The sequence below is a fragment of the Mytilus edulis genome, chromosome 13 (assembly GCF_963676685.1).
Source record: "Mytilus edulis chromosome 13, xbMytEdul2.2, whole genome shotgun sequence".
NCBI classification, from domain to species: Eukaryota; Metazoa; Mollusca; class Bivalvia; order Mytilida; family Mytilidae; genus Mytilus; species Mytilus edulis.
This window is the reverse complement of record NC_092356.1, coordinates 11,454,997-11,472,043: the sequence shown is the minus strand read 5'-3', so window position 1 is coordinate 11,472,043 and position 17,047 is coordinate 11,454,997. Positions and strand designations below refer to the sequence as shown.

At 32.1% G+C, this 17,047-nt stretch overlaps 1 protein-coding gene across 1 annotated transcript in view; it reads left to right on the top strand.

Annotated features, from left to right (window-relative positions):
- Positions 1–16,922, top strand: part of LOC139500959 (uncharacterized) — a 29,206-nt gene extending 12,284 nt beyond the window's left edge. The window contains exons 7-11 of the mRNA XM_071289889.1: positions 1,306–1,383; positions 2,233–2,328; positions 3,177–3,254; positions 8,486–9,250; positions 15,968–16,922. Of these exons, the coding sequence (XP_071145990.1) occupies positions 1,306–1,383; positions 2,233–2,328; positions 3,177–3,254; positions 8,486–9,250; positions 15,968–16,782 (1,832 nt within the window). The 3' untranslated portion in view covers positions 16,783–16,922. The remainder of the gene's footprint in view (positions 1–1,305; positions 1,384–2,232; positions 2,329–3,176; positions 3,255–8,485; positions 9,251–15,967) is intronic.
- Positions 16,923–17,047: the final 125 nt, after the last annotated feature.

Sequence of the window (17,047 nt, the reverse complement as noted above, 5' to 3'; positions counted from 1 at the left end):
GCACGGGCATGGAAATACGTAGCTTCGATTCGTGTGTATTTTAGTCGATACGTCATCTTATTAATATTCGAATTGACCTTTAAAGGCATCCGATGACCATATAAACGATGTAAACATAAATATAGATATGAAAATTAAGAAAACTCGTGCTGTTGGAATATTCTAGGTCTATTTAATTTAATATCATAGATGAAAAATAAATGTTTATCATTGTTTTAACTGTATAAGAATGATTTACCTTTGTTTCACTTTCAATTGTGACATTCTTTTCTTTTAAATCACTTTACAGGTAAAATTTACGTGTTATCTATCTCAAGCTTAGGGGTTAAATTGAAGATCACATGCATACGGATTCGATGAGGTCGAACTATTCACTTGCAAGTGTATAATTCGTAATTAATGTGTTTTTTAAGCTTATTTCTACAATATTAAAGCGTACTGACTGGTAAAAGTGAATTATTATTCCATTATTTGTATTCCATTAATGATTGAGCAAAAAAAGTAATATACATGTATTTTATATATATATATATATTGTAGCTAGTGCCCCTTTAGTGGTATTCATGTTATATCATTTCCAGAGAGAATTTCAATTTATTACGTGATACATTGCTATTCCTTTCAAGATATCAACCATATATGAGACACTTACTTTATGCTTAACGTTTTTTCAAAGAGAAAAATGAGAAGAAAAGTAAAGGTGAAAAAAGTAGAACACCATATGCAAGTAGTCAATGATGGTCAGACACTCCAACATATATAATATGATGGCTAGCATAACTCACAAACAGTTAGTTTGTCACATAATAATTTTTGAAACATATTTTCGAAATGTTATAGTCATCTGTTCTGTTGATCATCTTATATACATGTATGCACTATTGGATTATACTGGTATTCATATTATGTCAATTCCAAATTTTCAAACCATAAAGTGATTCAATACTAACTATTTCAAGATATGACACAGTTGTACACCATACATAAGTACGTTATTATTATTTTTTTAAAAGATAAAGAAAAGATGAAAGGTTAAGATGAAGGTGAAAAAACCATTTAAACAATAGTTCTGTTATCCAAGATGGCTATTCCAGAACCTAACATCAATATGATGATTACTAAAAATATTTTTAAAACTACTTTTGAAATGTTATACTCATCTTTTAAATTGATAATCTTATATACTTAATGCTCTATTAGATGTCAAGGCAATCCCATGCACATTTTCAAAGAGTTGAGAGAATAAGATATGACAAAGATGCAAACCATACATTAGGTCATTTGTTTTTTCAATACTTTTAACAGGGAAAAATGAGACAAAAAGTAAATGTGAAGACAAACAGGTAGATGATGGCCAAACTCGAACAAGTATTCAATTTGATGGTAAGTAAAAAGTAACAAACAGTTAGTTTGTAACAGAATAATTTTGAAACCTATTTACCAAATGTTATAGTTATCTGTTCAGTTGATCATCTTATATATACACTATTGGATTAACCTGGTATTCATTTTGATACTGCACTCGTTCTATTAGAGCAATCAAAATGCGTTGACTGAATATTTCTATGTCGTATACAGTCACTCACCCAAAATCACTTTTCCTCATGAAAATTCAAATAGAAATTGCCGAAAATATATTTCTCTAATTTGTGTGCTATTTTCACATTTCCTGACCGGTGTGAGAAAAATATTTCTCCTCACTAGTGAAAAATCTGTTCTCGGCAAATGATTAGTCGAAATTTCATTATGACGTCTAAATGTTTTGTTTTCTTCTGAATTTTCCTATTGTGACGTCATGAAAAAAGGCGACCATGCCTGATGACGTCGCATATAAAGAACACAAGTTTCTGAAAATCTTTGAAAAAGAAGGATAAAAATCATTAGAGAAACAGATTCCTACACTATAACTCGTGTATTACGATATTTCTCCACTCTCGACAGTTAAATTTTAGTTATTTAAAGAGCTCGGCAAGCCTCGCGCTTTAAATAATAAAATTTAACTGTCTCGAGTGGAGAAATATCGTAATACACTTGTTGCAGTGTAGGAATCTATATATATATAATTATTCATATGACCTCTTCAAGCAAGTTTGGGTTTTACTAGTATTCATGTCGTAGCAATTCGATACAATTTTTTAATCTATGAAGTGATTAAATACTAGACATTTCAGTACATGACACAGTTTTAAACCATATATTTAAACATTTGATTTTTCTAAATATTTTTACAAGATAAAATTGAGAAGGAAATTAAAGATGAAGTTAAACAGGTGGACCATCTTTCAATTATCCAGGATGACGAGAAACGAAAAAATATTCAATTTGATGGTAAGTTAGTTTTAAACAGAATAATCTTAAGGCATTATTTCAAAATTTTATAGTCATCTTTTTAAATTGATCATCTAATATTAATGGTATTCGTGTTTTAGCTATTTCATACAAATTTGCAAACAATTAAGTCATTCAATACTAATTATTTCAAGAAATAAAAAGAATGTAAACCGTACTTTAGCACTTAGTCTATTAGTGCTTTTAAAATATTTAAAAAAGAGAAAAATGAGAAGAATTATATAAGGGAAGAAAACAGGTAGATTTAGTTCATTTATTCATGATCTTGTTCATCGAAAAACGAACAAAAATTCAATTTGATGGTAAGTAAAAACTTACGAACAGTAACATAATTATTTTGAAAACATATTTTCGAAATGTTATCATGGTTATAGTCATCTGTTCTATTGATCATCTTATGTATGCACTATTGTGTTATACTGGTATTCATATTTTGGCAATTCCAAATATTCAAACGATAAAGTGATTTTATACTAATAATATTACGATATGACACAATTTTACACCATACATTAGTATACGTATTTTTTTAAAGATAAAGAAAAGATAAAAGATAAAGGTGAAGGTGAAAACAAACTAGGTAGACAATAGTTCATTTATCCAAGTTGGCTTAACCAGAACCAAAAATCAATATGATGATTAGTAAAAATATTTTTAAAACTACTTTTGAAATGTTATACTCATCTTTTGAATTGATAATCTTATATACTTGATGCTCTATTGGATGTCAAGGCAATCCCATGCTCATTTTCAAAGAGTTGAGAGATTAAGATATGACAAAGATGCAAACCATACATTAGGTCAATTTTTTTTATTGCTCTTAAAAGGGAAAAATGAGATGAAAAGAAAATATGACGAAAAACAGGTGGATGATGGCCGTACTCGAAAAAATGTTCAATTTGATGGTAAGTAAAAACTCACGAGCAGTTAGTTTGTATCATAATAATTTTTATGCCCCACCTACGATAGTAGAGGGGCATTATGTTTTCTGGTCTGTGGCTCCGTTCGTTCGTTCGTCCGTCCGTCCGTCCGTCTGTCCGTCCGTTCGTTCGTTCGTTCGTCCTGCTTCAGGTTAAAGTTTTTGGTCAAGGTAGTTTTTGATGAAGCTGAAGTCCAATCAACTTATTACTTGGTACACTTGTTGCTTATGATATGATCTTTCTAATTTTAAAGCCAAATTATACTTTTGACCCCAATTTCACGGTTCATTGAACATAGAAAATGAAAGAGGGACTTTCAGGTTAAAGTTTTTGGTCAAGGTAGTTTTTGATGAAGCTGAAGTCCAATCAACGTATAACTTGGTACACTTGTTGCTTATGATATGATCTTTCTAATTTTAAAGCCAAACTAGACTTTTGACCCCAGTTTCACGGTCCATTGAACATAGATAATGAAAGTGGGAGTTCCAGGTTAAAGTTTTTGGTCAAGGTAGTTTTTGATGAAGCTGAAGTCCTATCAACTTGAAACTTAGTACACTTGTTGCTTATGGTATGATCTTTCTAATTTTAAAGCCAAATTAGACTTTTGACCCCAATTTCACGGTACACTTAACATAGAAAATGAAAATGGAAGTTTCAGGTTAAAGTTTTTGGTCAAGGTAGTTTTTGATGAAATTGAAGTCAAATCAACTTGAAACTTAGTACATATGTTCCCTATAGTATAATCCTTCTAATTTTAATGCCAAATTAGATTTTCACCCTATTTCACGGTCCATGGAACATGGAAAATGATTGAGTGGGGCATCCGTGTACTTTGGACACATTCTTGTTAAACATATTTTAGAAATGTTAAAGTCATCTGTTCTGTTGATCATCTTATATATACACTATTGGATTAGCCTGGTATTTATTTTTATACTGCACTCCTTCTAATATAACAATCAAAATGCGTTGACTATATATTTCTATGTCGTATACAGTCACTGAACCGATATCACTTTTCCTCATGAATATTCAAATAGAAATATGCCAAAACTACATATACATGTAATAATTTATATATCTTCAAACTGTTCTGGTGTCCAATGTATACAACGATGCTCGGAACGACTTCTACTTATTTATTTTACACTTTCTGGAAAAAACATATGTCTTTTGTTTGTTTTGAAACCTTAAAATCAATGTGTTTTATGCTTATTGTTGATATTTTAGTCCATATAATTCGTTCACTATCGATTGCGGGTTTGAACAGATAATGTACATTTCATTTTGGTGTATATTTCCCCGCCTGATATGAGGCATTTTTAAAGGGGATTTCTCCAAATCTTTATATCACATAAATAACATTAACACATTAAACAACAACTGATTTTTTTCGAGATTGCAGTACAAAACAATAATACGGAAAACCGATACGGTTAAAAAGCTCGACAGAGCCTCTCATTTCCTCTTTTCTAAGCCTCATTCTAATATCGTTGATATGTCAAGTCAATGCACTATTATTGTCAATAAAAAGGATTTTGTACAAATATTCAAACAATTACGTGATTCAACACCCATCTATAGTTATTTGAAACTAATTATGACAATTGTCTAGGAGAGTCATTGATTTCATAATAATGTATCATAAGGTATAACATATCTGCACATGGAAAGTACATAATACATAAACCAATGAACGTATTTTTGATTAAAACATACAGTAAGCATTTTAAGTAGTGAATGAATGTATTTTTCGCCTAGAGAAACTAAACAATACGTGCTAAGAAACTAAAGAACACATAACACAAACGAATATTTAAACACAAAACGAGTACATGCGAATTACAATAGAAATCAACAACAAGATGGGATTGATAACAAAGTTGAACATGTATCATCCGACTGCCTAAGGATTATTTAAACATTGACGAATGAATAAACGATAAAAAATCATCTTAAATATTTTATGCGGTCGATTTTAAGGTTAAACTTATTTTAAAAAGTGTTTATTTGGCTTTAAAAAATACTCTTTTCACATGGTTTGGCCACGATTTAAAAAAGAAAATCCATTTTAATAAGAAAATCCCTTTTGAAGTCAAGTCCGTAAGGTGTCCTATATCTTTTTTTCTATTAATATCTATGGTAATATAACAATTTTTTCATTCATGAAAATTAAATAAATTAATCAGTGATTCCGGACTAAAATTGTGTACGTCATAAATTAAGTTTCAATGATAAATATGTATTAAATATGTTAAACTTTATAACACACGGTATTCGAGATTTTGGATAAACGTCAATGAGACAAAAACAAATAGAGCAACAAAACAATATAAATTCCTCAATCAATATATTAATATGTCACGCAAAACTCATGCATTTACAATCAGAAATTTTTTTGCAATAATTTTAATTGTTTACCTGTTCATAGTCGATTTAATCTACCTTTGTTTATTGCATACCGTACTTAATCCAAAGCAAGCAATAATGAAGAATACTTCATTTATGCTAGTGTGCTTTGTCTATATAGGTATAGTTCATTTTTACCTATTATATCGTTTGTTAAATAACATATAATCGTCTATATAATGAAAGGAGTAGGTCCGATAAGGACAGATTTTGGCCTCAAATTTCAGATTCATCTGACGAAAGATTTTAACCCCTTTTTACACACTTAAAGTCATAAGAAACGAGTGACCGGTGAAAAATAATGTTCTTCCAATTCTTGAACCAATGCATACAAACAACATAAACTTAGTCTTCTGTGCACGAATTTATCATTTTTCCCTCATAAATTTCGTATAATCGTCAAATTTTTTTCAATCGGTCAGTGTTGTAAAAATATGGCAGGTAATTAAAGTTCGTGTTTTGAAGCCGAAGTTTAATGATTGTCACCTGTTTGTCAACAATCATCAAAAAGTCAACAAAAAGCATTGCAATTGAGCAGATGTTTAACATTTAAATTCAGATACTAGTTTATTTTAAGGGCATCCATGCGTATTGCGATCACCGGATGTTTTAGAGATGGTTCACACTGAGGTCACTTTGCATATGGAAAATATGTTGGGTTTCCAGAAAGCAATTAAAATAAAGTAAACTTCTTCTAAATATGAATAAATTAAAGATTTTTTTATAATTAAAACTATCCATTGAGTTATAAAAAAACATATGCATTGGTTTTTTTTAATTTGAGGTTTCTTATGACTTTAAGTGTCTATTTCATTTGATTCAATTAGTTAATGTGAAAGATGTTAACTGATTTAGTCATTAATAACGATCCGATTAAAGCTCAAATATGAAAAATCTACCAAATATGCCGAAAAATGTCACTTTTCAGATGGTTTTTTGTCAAAAATGAAAGCGGCCGCATCCGTGTTCATCCTCAACCCTTATATATGTTATGTATTATCATAAAATACAACTTGCATATCAATATTAGGGATGAACACGAATGCGGGCACTTCCGTTTTACACGAAAACCGTCTAAAATTTAACTAAAATGCTAGAATTGTGAAGATTTCAGTAATTTAGCATGACTAAATGGTGGTAGTACCCGATATATGTGCATTGTATTGTCAAAATCAGCCCATATTTTTGTAGCAGAAGCATTCTACTGTCCAATAAATAACTAAAAGTTTACATTTTAACAATTTTGTAAAACTGCTATATTTTGGGTCCAACAAGGGATCTTACTCGACCTACTCCTTTGATGCAACTGTCACACAATTGAGAGGTTTACCAAGCTATAAAACAAGGTTTAACCTACCATTATCAATTCGCTTGATGCGTTTGAGCTTTTGATTTTGTCATTTCATTAGGGATTTTTTCTCGGAGTATATATAGTATCTTTGTGATTTAACTTTTTAGTTCACCTGGCCCACAGGGCCAAGTGAGCTTTTCCCATCAATTGGCGTCCGGGGTCCGTCGTCGTCGTCGTCCGTCGTTAGCTTTTACAAAAATCTTCTCCTCTGAAACTACTGGGCCGAATTAAACCAAACTTGGCCACAATCATCATTGGGGTATCTAGTTTAAAAAAATGTGTGGTGTGACCCGGCCAACCAACCAAGATGGCCGCCATGGCTAAACATAGAACATAGGGGTAAAATGTAGATTTTGGCTTATAACTCTTAAACCAAAGCATTTAGAGCAAATCTGACATGGGGTATAAATGTTTATCTTGAGTATTATTATAGATAAATTGTAAACAGCAATAATGTTCAACAAAGTAAGATCTACAAAAAAGTCAACATGACCAAAATAGTCAATTGACCCCTTAGAGAGTTATTGCCCTTTATAGTCAATTTTTTACAATTTTTTCGAAAATCTTAGTAATCTTTTAAGGGTAAAATGCAGTTTTTGGCTTAAAACTCAAAAACCAAAGCATTTAGAGCAAATCTGACATGGGGTATAAATGTTTATCAGGTAAAGATCTATCTGCCCTAAAATTTTCAGACGAATAGGCCAATAGGTTGTTTGGTTGCTGCCCCTGAATTGGCAATTTTAAGGAAATTATACCATTTTTTTGGCTATTATCTTGAATATTATTATAGATAAATTGTACACAGCAATAATGTTCAACAAAGTAAGATCTACAAAAAAGTCAACATGAACAAAATTGTCAATTGACCCCTTAAGGAGTTATTGCCCTTTATAGTCAATTTTTAACAATTTTTCGAAAATCTTAGTAATCTTTTAGGGGTAAAATGCAGTTTTTGGCTTTATCAGGTGAAGATCCATCTGCCCTGAAATTTTCAGATGGATCGGACAACCTGTTGTTAGGTTACTGCCCCTGAATTTGTTATTTTAGGGAAATTTTGCCTTTTTTTGTTATTATCTTGAATATTAATATAGATAGAGATAAACTGTAAACAGCAATTATGTACAGCAAAGTATGACCTAAAAATAAGTTTACATGACCAAAATGGTCAATTGACCCCATCAGGAGTTATTGTCCTTTATAGTCAATTTATAACAATTTTCATAAAATTTGTAAATTTACACTAACATTTTCCACTGAAACTATTAGGCCAAGTTCATTATAGATAGAAATAATTGTAAGCAGCAAGAATGTTCAGTAAGGTAAGATGTATAAAGACATCACCATCACCAAAACACAATTTTGTCATGAATCCATCTGCGTCCTTTGTTTAATATTCACATAGACCAAGGTGAGCGACACAGGCTCTTTAGAGCCTCTAGTTTTTATAATATTATAGAAAGAATGACGTCCCCTTTTGGAGGACTGCAGAAGGTCAACATTGAAAGAACAGGAGGTATTTTATACGGTTGTGTGATCATGAATAGTTGCTGGGTTTTAACCGATTACCACAACTGCAGATTTCTAATTTACAATACAGATGGAAGTTTTAAACACGATATCTTATTGTCTGGTAAACCATGCTTTGTTTCAACAGTTAATGAAATTGATGCCGCAGTCTCGTACATTCAAAGTTATATAGAGGTAATCAATATCAACACAGGAAAAGTAAAGAATACGATTGAAACACTCGGTACCGCATTTGGCTTGTCCTTCCTAAATGAGCTGTTGTATGTTGTTATTGACGAAAAAAGAATAGACGTTATTAAATTAACTGGGGAAATAATAAGATCATTTAATGTTCGTTCACAATCTGTCTTTAACATTGCAACTGATGGAGACAGGCTGTTTCTTTGTGATTATGTAAATGATACTTTGTACTGTTATGATTTGCATGGAACGTTCATTTGGAAGTTTGCTGCTGATGAAAAACACATGTTTTTATGGGGAATTGCAACAGATGGGTTCGGTAATGTGTATGTAACTTGTCGAAACTCCAACAATGTTTTAGTGGTATCACCTGATGGTCAACATCATGAGAAACTGGTTTGTCGGAGAAACGGACTTATATTTCCGACAGGAATCTACTTTGACTCATCTATCAACGGTTTGTTGACGTGCAATGAAATTGGTGGTCTTGTTATGTGCACAAAAATATATGATGGTGAGTTTATATTATATCTAAATTTAACAAATAACATAGGCACATTCTCATTGCTTTTACTTACTTTCTTACTTAGTCCTTGCTATGCCTTTTGGAACATTGGGCAAGGACAAGTTTTCTCCACTCTTCTCGGTTCTTTGCTTTTTTTCCACTGTGCCCAAGGTATATCCACTTTCCTTTAGCTCTTTATCTGTGGTGCGTCTCCGTGTTGCTTTTCTCTTCCCCTCTAGTGTCTATCTAAGGGCTACCTTGGTCATGTAATCAGATGCGTATAACATGACCACGCCACCTCCATCTTTTTTTTTATCAGCAAAGTGGCCATGTCTTTTGGTGCTGGTCATCTCAAGTTGGTCTTTGTTGGAGATTTTTTTTGGCCAGAATATTTTCATTATCTTCCTCAGACATGTGTTATGGGAGTAGGATAGTCTGTTTATATCTTTATCAGTCATTCTCCAGCACTCTGAGCCGTACAGAAGTACAGAAAATACACAGTTGTTATAGAGTCTCAGTTTGGTATTCTTTGAAAAGGCTTTTGTTTTCCAGATGTTGCCTTATCTAATGAATGCGTATCTAGCTTTTCCTATTCTGATCTTTATATGTCTTTCAGCACCACCTTCTGTTGTTATACAAATGCCTAGATAATTAAATGAACATACTGTTTCCAGCTGTTTCCCTTCTATAAATATGACAGGAAGTTTTTCTGTATTGAGGCACATTAACTTTAATTTGTCTTTTTGACATTTATCCTAAATCCAATGATTTCAGCAGTTTCTTTCAGCTTTGTGGTCTTCTCCTGCATATGGTCTTCGGTTTGCGATGAAAGTATGAAATTACCAGCATAGCCTGTGTCCGCAAGCATGGTACAAAGTGTCCATCTCAGTCGGGTGGTTGTTTTTCTGCTAGGGTTGTTCTTATTGCCCAATCAATAGCAATTATGAACAGTACAGATGACATAATACATCCCTGTCTTACTCAAAATTTAACATGGAAACTAGTGTCCGCTTCAGAGTTGATGGTACATGAGAAATTTGTATAAACCTGCTTGATGCACTATCTTACTTGGTATTCCATAGTTTTCAAAAGACTTTCCCGGTGTAAGCTGTCAAACGCTTTTTCGAAGTCCATAAAATATACTAGTAGTTTTCTCTGCCTCTCATGACATTGTTCTAAGATGTTACGTAGGACAAATATGTGGTCTATACAGCCTCTACCTTTTCTGAAACCAGCTTGTACTTGTCGTAGTTTCTTATCCACAGCCTCTATAATTCTTGATATTAAAATTATGCAGATGACCTTACTTTAAATGGATAGTAAGGTGATTCCTCTCCAAATAGTAGAGTTAGTTAAGTCTCCTGATTTTGGTATTGTTATAATGGTGCCTTCATACCAACTGTTAGGAATAACAGATTGTTTATATATTTTCTGGAATACTGGATGTAAAGTATCAGCTGCTAGCACTGGATTTATGTTAAAAAGTTCTGCATTTATTTGTTTTTTTTTGTTTTTCAAGCTTTTAATGGCTTTCTGTATTTCTTGATTTGAAGGTGAATCTGTCTCTATTTTAAGTTGTAAGAGTCTCAGAAATAATTGCTAGATTATATGGATCTTTTTGATTAAGAACCTTTTGAAAACGTTCCTTCCAGCTCAAATATTGATCTCGTTATGTTGTTATCAAGTTGTTGTTTTTGGTTTTATTGGCCTATTTATCTTAGCTTTTTCACCACTTAGTTGTTTATTTACTAGATAAATCTGTCCCATTCTCTAATTTGAAGCTGCGCTTTTTGCTTCTCTTGCTAGGTCTTCCATAAAATCTCTCTGGTTCTTTCTTGTTGCTGTTTTTTACCTCTTTTTGCAATCTGTTTAATTTGTTCATAGCTTTTCCGTAATTCTCTCAGAATGTGTTTGACAAATTTTGTTGTTGACTTCTTTTCTTTCATATATCAATTAACAAGTATTAGGTGTTATCCATTCGTTGTGTACCTGTCTTTTGAATCCTAGTACCTTTTTACTGACTTCAGTGTATATTTCACGTGTGTGCTGCCATTCATCATTGACTGATATTGTGGTTGTGTCGTCAGTTGTGATAGCTGAAACCTGTTCTTTATTTCCAGTTTAAACTCTTGCTGGAATTTTTGAATCTTGTAATTTACCAACATCAAATTTCCTTTTCACGTTTACCATGTTTACATAAGTAGACCACTTTTTAAGTTTTAGTCTTATGTTTGCAATTACTAGATGGTGGTCACTAGCAACATCTGCACCTTTTACTAAGTTAATATCCCAAATAAGTCCACTAAACGTTATCCATTGTCGTTGATTTTGCGACACCCATATTTTCCCATTACTCTTTCATTCCCGGTGTTACAATTTGCAACTTTGGCGTTCAAAACACCCATCACTATTGTAACATCATGCTTTGGTACTTTTTCTATCTCAGATTGTAGATCTAGATAGAAATCTGTTTCGCTTCATCCTCTGCTTCATTTGTTGGAGAATAGTATTGAATGGTGCTTGGAAGCGAGTTCTAATAATTATTTCGTTCACAGAGGCATACTCTATCATGGCCTCTGTTACGTTTCTGCTCATTATAATTGCTAGTCCAGCTTGATGTTTTTCGTCTTTTCTACCTGAATACACAATTGTTTCACCTAGCTGTCCATCTACATTCACCTATACCTAGCAGGTGGAGTTTGTATGCTCTCATATCTTGCGCTTGTTTTCCTGTTTCGTACATTGTTCTTACATTCCAGCATCCAATTTTTAATTTTGTTCTCGTGCTCAACATACTTTTCATGTTGTCAGCTTCCGTTAGGCTTTCACTGACATCTTTCATACTTGCAGATGTCTTCTTGTACTTTGATCTTAATACTAGACGAATTAAGTTTTTTCTTGTCCTTGGTTACGTAACTGCATTTTTTTATGAGACGAGAAAGTTGGTCTTGTGCTCAATCCCAATCTGGAGAGCCAGTGAATTTCGTGTTAAGGTTCCAGTCCTCTTTCCTCTTACTGTACTATACTAGAAACAACGTACAGCTCCTATATTTATTCACGTTTTATGTCCTTTCTAAAGGACCACTAAATTAGTGACGTGTTTTTATCTGTAAACAATCCAATGAGAGATCGAGCAAGCACATGAACCTAATTATTTAGGTTTTTATTTAATGGGTAGATCAAACATTTTCAAAAGGGGACGAAATGAGACAAAAAAAAAAAAAACCCAAAAAAACCCCAGAAAAAACGCCAAGCGTAGCGATGGTAAACAAAACAAAGATTTTACCGCAAAGTTATATCTTTTCTCCGCCTTTAAATCCATCACTGTCATTGAATTAACGATATAGTAGATTAACCAACAACTTTGTAAAAGCTTCGTTGCTTCAAGCAAAGTTGGTCTAATTTGGGTTTGGCTTTTTTCCCCTTTTTTTGTCATATGTCAACGTTTCTGGTCCCTATACATCATTGGTGTTCAAATATTCTGCTTTAAGCGTTCCTGATACAGTAAAATACGGATTAGAACTTGGACGCATGAAATTTTTTTAACGTGTGGTTTTAATTTTTTCAAACAATTTAATAGAAAGTGTTTCTGCTTGAACTGGGGAAATTGTATAATCTTTTTGGTAAATTTTAATCTTAAATCAGGAATTAAAAGCCAAACAAGATCATTAGTTTGTTTTGTGGAAAATCTGTCAAAAACAAAGTGTTCTAGAATATGGTTACACAAATGGGATTGATATCTGACTCTGATTAGGTTTTTGCTCAATAGAATTTAGTACGCCTTTAAGATATATGTATTTAAGAAGTAAATTATTCTTATACATAATTTTATTGGGATGTAAAAACTTTGACCGAGGCATATTTTGTATGAAGCGTGGAAGCGCTTGATATAAAAATTATGCGCAAGATCAAGGCAGTTACAATTAAACAAAATTATCAAAAAGCTTTCAGTTCTTATAATTACATGTTATGCTACAACCAATCTTATTTTTATTAAAAATCGTCCTTGGTATTTGGAATCAATCATGTTAGTGCATAGGGATAAGTTTTTTGTCTAATAAAAATGACATTAATATAGGAGTGAACAGGGTTTCCCCTGGGTCAATTATTTTTTTCGCCACCTCTTTCGCCAAAACAATATATTTTTCGCCACTTTATTATTTTTTTCGCCAAGTAACACAATATATTTTTCTTTTTAAATTTTCCTTTTTTTTCAGCCCCCCCCCCTAAATAAGAAATGGTTTTACAACAGAACGAAGCATCTTATCACTTGAAATTGATCCCTCATGTAAGGTGTAGTCATTACATTGAAGGGTTACTCTCATGCCTCTCATGCCAACCTTTTGAATATATTTCTTCATAACGACAGTTTTCTTTTCTAGACCATTGTAAATAAGTAAAACTATATGCTTGAAATACGTGTGTCACTGAAACGACTTTGGAGTACCCACTCAAATCAATGATCTATATGAAAGTTAAATGATAAAGTTTTAAATCAGAGATCTTTTTTGCTTTTGAACATTTCCCGTCATAACAACGATTTTCTTTTTTGGACTATCATTAAAAGAAGGAGAGGCAGCATACAAATTTTGCTTCAAACACGTGCGTCGCAAAGTGGTTAATAGTTCCCTTTTTTGACATGTGACAGAAGCCATTTAATCATATCATTTTGTCATATTTTAACAATCAACACCTTTATTAATTAATCCTTTGATGTCGATAGCTATGAGTGCAATCAGCTGATTATTGATTTTCTGTCAAAATCTTAACGAGTTCAAGGTGAATTCCGAGTATTGTCTGATTGGTAATCTCAGAGAAACCCGAAAAAAGTAAATAAACAAGATGGCTGAAAATAAATCGTTTTATATATTTCTTTCGCCAAATTCTTTCGCCAAGGACGAATTTTAATCGCCACAATTATTATTTTTTCGCAAATTGCGAAAATGGCGAGCGCCAGCGGAAACCCTGAGTGAATATTATTTGTGTTGAAAAGAGAGCAATAATAATGCATAATTTTATTTAAACTCGTGAACAACAATTCGTTATTTGTACTTTTTGCGCATTAGGGTAGATGTTTTCTTGGTTTTTTTAACGGAAAAAGATACAAAAATTTTTCTTCGCATTATTTAAAAAAAAAGTGAATGGAAATCGGCAATGTGTAAAAGAGACAAAAACCCAACCAAAGGGAAAATACAGCCAAAGCCGCCATTTACGAATGAATCTACCCTTTTTAGCAATCATGTATTTTATTTCTTCGGAATAAGTATTGGATCAGTATAAGGTTTAAGATAAAAGATTACAAGAATTGCTTTTGCTGAATATAAGTGTAATTGGTTTTATTTAATTTTAAAGGAAAAATAAACAAACTGTTTTTAAATTTTATGTGTCCGAAGCATTTTCGGGATTTTCCTCATTAGGAATGCTCAGTGCTAAATATTTGAGAGCCAAGTAAGTATAAAACTGAAACAGTTGTAGAGCTATACGACAAAAAGGACCTCAACAAATAGCCAGATCTTTCTAAGATCCACTGTGCCTTACGGAGTTGAAACTTTAGATTCAACATAATTTAAAAAATTTAAACGAACATTTTTATAAAAGGTTTGTAATAAATCATGTCAGTACCAGAGTACCGACTACTGAGCTGATGCTATCCTCGAGGACTTATAGTCCACCAGTAGAGGTATCGACCAGTGCTGTTAAAATGAAAACAGCAGTACTAGATTACAGGCGTCTGAAGGGCTTTTCTATTTACCCTTATCAGAAACGTTAAATGCAAAATATTTGAGAGCCACAGATGTATAAAATACAGGAGAACAGATACAAAACGTTTTGTTTTATACATTTTAAAAATCAGGACTGCGTGTTATACATATATATCAGAGCACATGTTCTTAATTTTTGCCATAAGCTATCAGAAGAGCAACACTATTTTTTTTTAACTTTTTACTTGAAATAAGGAACAGTCATTCGATACTTGTTATTATACTAGTAGTACATCATGATGTGTTTTGTTAAAGCACCTGACTTCATCTATGTTTGAAGACGAGGGTTTCGTGTTGTTCTGTCTTATGGCTCTATAAAGCGTTTTGTGGAAAGTTCGCCCTTTCATCGTATTTCGGTTTATTTTAGTGATGACTAAGTCAGTTCTTTTTAAACAAATAATTTCGATTATTCGTCTTTGTAACTCCTACCTCTTTTTTATGCCCTTTTTAAGAAAAATAGTTATTAAAATATCGCGTTCATATCAGTCAATGCACACATAATCAAAATAAAAAGGCAATTAAATGAATGTGAAAGGAGTTTAACAATGGTACAACATTATATAAACTTTTCAATTTTGAAATGTTACATTCCGCTTTAATACGTGTTTAATTTTCGGATTTAGACATTTTATTATCAATACACATGATCAATGCTACCAAACTAGAATAGATATATCTTCTTTTTTTTTGGAGGGGGGGGGGGAATAACATAACGTTTTATCTTATACTCCTTACTTTAACCAAATTAACACTTGGAAGTGAGGACAGTGATTATAATAATACATATTTATGGCCTCTGAGTTAGTTTGATTCTACATAACAAAAGTGACACTACTGTTTAAACTCATTCTTTTTTCCTCCACAGTAATGAATAAATATCTGTTGCATATTTATAATATCTTCCGAATAAACTGCAATATCATTTTCATTAATAATTTATAAATCAACAATTCTTTTTATTCAGCGGCAGCACTGTTACATGATGATTCTCTTCAACTGACAACACGTTTGCTGGATAAAATAAAAGTTAATGGAAATTTGTCTAGTGAGTGCTATAAAGCAAGCGAGTATCTGCACATAACGGATTGTACAATGATTGGCAAATTTATTATTTTGCTTGATAGCTACAACAAAAGACTAATTATTCACGATAAAGATGGAACTGACAATCGAGACATCAAATTGACTGGTGAACCGCAGAATATATCACTCATTAACGACAACGATCTCGCTGTTTCATCCAGTCAATCGTATATAGAGATAATCAGTATCAACACAGCACAAATAAAGAATTTAATAGCAGCAAGTGGTGATACATACGGGATATCATATCACAACGGACTGTTGTATGTTGTAATTGATAGGACAAAGATAGATGTAATGAACCTAAGAGGGGAAATAACACGCTCATTCACTTTACCTTCATCAAAAGTATGGGACTTAACAACTTATAAGAACAGGCTATTCTTCGCTGATGTCTTCGAGGAAATATTATACTGTTTTGACTTGAATGGAGTAGTCATATGGAAATTTAATTGTGATAAAATGAAGTCTCCAAACGAAGTAACTACAGATCAGAATGGTAATGTGTATGTGACTTGTAGTGTTTATAACACTATTGTTGTGGTTTCATCGGATGGTAAACATTATAAAGAGCTATTCAATAAGAAGGATGGACTACGAAAGCCGACGGGAATATATTATGACAAATCAACCAATAATCTGTTGGTGTGTAATGCAGGGGATGATTATGCATTGATATTTGATATAAAACAGTAATCAAAATTAGCTAAATGATATGTGTTTTATTCAATTATCATTCACTTTGTAAAAATTATAATAGTTGTACATTGTTTTATCCTTCCTTAAAGATTGAGGAATATATAAACTTATAAATAAAAATACACAAGTAGATGTCATATCTTTTTGAATTAAATTAAATTTAAAACAACTATCAGAGGCGGTTATCAAATATACATGATTTTTTATTTGATGTCTTTCTGTTCTCAATGTTTTTTTTTATCCTGCGATAAAAATCCTATCG